This window comes from Asterias rubens, chromosome 14, assembly GCF_902459465.1.
Source record: "Asterias rubens chromosome 14, eAstRub1.3, whole genome shotgun sequence".
Taxonomy (NCBI): Eukaryota; Metazoa; Echinodermata; class Asteroidea; order Forcipulatida; family Asteriidae; genus Asterias; species Asterias rubens.
This window is the reverse complement of record NC_047075.1, coordinates 2,193,109-2,195,062: the sequence shown is the minus strand read 5'-3', so window position 1 is coordinate 2,195,062 and position 1,954 is coordinate 2,193,109. Positions and strand designations below refer to the sequence as shown.

Below are 1,954 nucleotides of genomic sequence, written 5' to 3'. Positions count from 1 at the left end.
TTATATAAAAAAATATATACCAGTAATTGAGGCAATAGTTTTTCAGTTCTGCTGATATTTGCAATTATTTATTTCAACCAATTCTTGCACACAACCGTGTGATTAAATTATTCTTGCCAACATCAGATTGTCGAAACGTCGGGACTTTACCAAAGCTTGGTTCACTTCCTACGAATGCGATGCGCGTTTTGACGTCACATGGCCGTTTTTGCAGCGAATATTTCAAAGGGGTTTGGCAGCACATTTCAACTGATGCGATTTATCCAATTATTTTGTGATGTCAAAATTCGCATCACATTCGCATTCGCAGAAAGTGTGAACCGGGATTTACATATAATTGTCATCACTGCAACAGTCAAAATCTAACACAAAGTAACCATTAATAATATAATCAGAAAGTTAAATGATTTAAAACTGTACGTGTTGATATATTGAGTTGAAATCAACATTTTTAGACCGATGTTTTTATATCCCATCTGCAGTTCTTTTGTCAAAGACATTATTTAGCTTTCTACATAAAGGTTTTTATCTTTTTTCACGTTGAATTTATCGGAGTTTGTTTCAGTTTTTATCTTTTATTTTCTTACATTTTCTTTGAAATAAGAAAACCTAACGTTGATGTTTCGTTATTATCTGTGTTCATCACGGAGAGTTTGAGCTCAAATCAATTCAGTTCATTTGCACTGGGGAATTTCTTACAGTAATGAAAATAACCTTCCAGTTCAACAAGTCAATCAATTCATGTTCCAACTCCGGGGTAGGAATTTGAGATTATATCACTTGCCGTATTTTCATGCTGCATTTCTTCAGGGAGTTTAAGCTTTTCCAGGCCTGCCATGTTATTCCGTGTCCGTTTATCCTCAAATCAGCCGGTTTGAAGTATTCTCCGTTCAGGTTAGAATGAAAGCATGAAAAATACCACCAGGCACCCTTGTATCTCACCGCACAATTCATTGAGTCACTTGCATCATTGTCCTGGTCCTTTGTACTGAATTGACTTCCATTATGTGATGTCATTGAGTCACCTGCTGTACTCTGAGCATCATATGAACCGACATGGAGAGTGTAGTTGTCACCTGTAACAGCAAACTCACCGTAAAAAGCCCAAGCGGTATTGGACTCTAAATCTTCCATATCCACTCTGAGCTCCCATTGTCCTGATCCAGTAAGGTCACGCAGGATGTCATTCCCCAACCAGAACTCATTCTGCAGATCACCAAACCCAGATTGGTATTCAGTCCAGTTACGGTAAAAGTCGACGGAGCCATTTTGTCTCCTCTGGAGCACGATCCAGCCTCCTCCATCTGACTCCATATCACAGTAAACCTGTAACCCATCAATCAGATTTGTAGGAAAGATGGTGTATATGCCATTGCTTCGGTAACCAGCTTGATACAACTCCAGACAACTGCTGCTACTCTTTAAACCGGAAACAATAAATGAAAGAGTGTCCGCCTTTTCATCATAGTAGACACTTCCTTGCAATTCGATAAAGTTACCAGGGTGTTGTGCTCTGGTGACGTTATTCAATTCGCAAACATAGTTATCTGTTTGGTAGTTGAATGATGCACACTGTGGATCCATAGAGCAGTCTCGCCCACAGATCACAGGAGAAGATGCAGTCTTCCACCGAAACCCATGATTCAGTAAGGCTCGGTTGGTAGCGCCATACAGAGTTGAAGTAAATCGCTCACACTGGCCATATTGTATCATCAAGCAAACCAACATAAAGACGGCTACGATATATTTCATGGTGATCTTGGCAATGTTAAATAATGTGGCTATGAAGTGAGTTAATTGTTGCTAAGAAATTGACGCTCAAACCCAAGGGTAGCAACAAATAATTTCGTCGTCTTAAGTATCAGTTCATCCACCGTAGAAAACGTTTGTTGTACAGTAGTCTTCGTTTGTGTGTGTACCGTCTCTTGCTGGGCGACTTTGAGATCGTGGCGAC

The 1,954-nt window shown here is 39.7% G+C and overlaps 1 protein-coding gene across 1 annotated transcript; it reads right to left on the bottom strand.

Annotated features, from left to right (window-relative positions):
• Positions 1-771: 771 nt before the first annotated feature.
• LOC117299548 (ryncolin-1-like) lies at positions 772-1,752 on the bottom strand. The gene has a single exon (XM_033783097.1). The coding sequence runs from the start codon at positions 1,750-1,752 to the stop codon at positions 772-774; it is 981 nt and encodes a 326-aa protein (XP_033638988.1).
• Positions 1,753-1,954: the final 202 nt, after the last annotated feature.

Excerpts from the sequence above, each read along its gene's own strand:
- LOC117299548 (XM_033783097.1), bottom strand. The coding sequence starts at position 1,752 with ATGAAATATATCGTAGCCGTCTTTATGTTGGTTTGCTTGATGATACAA.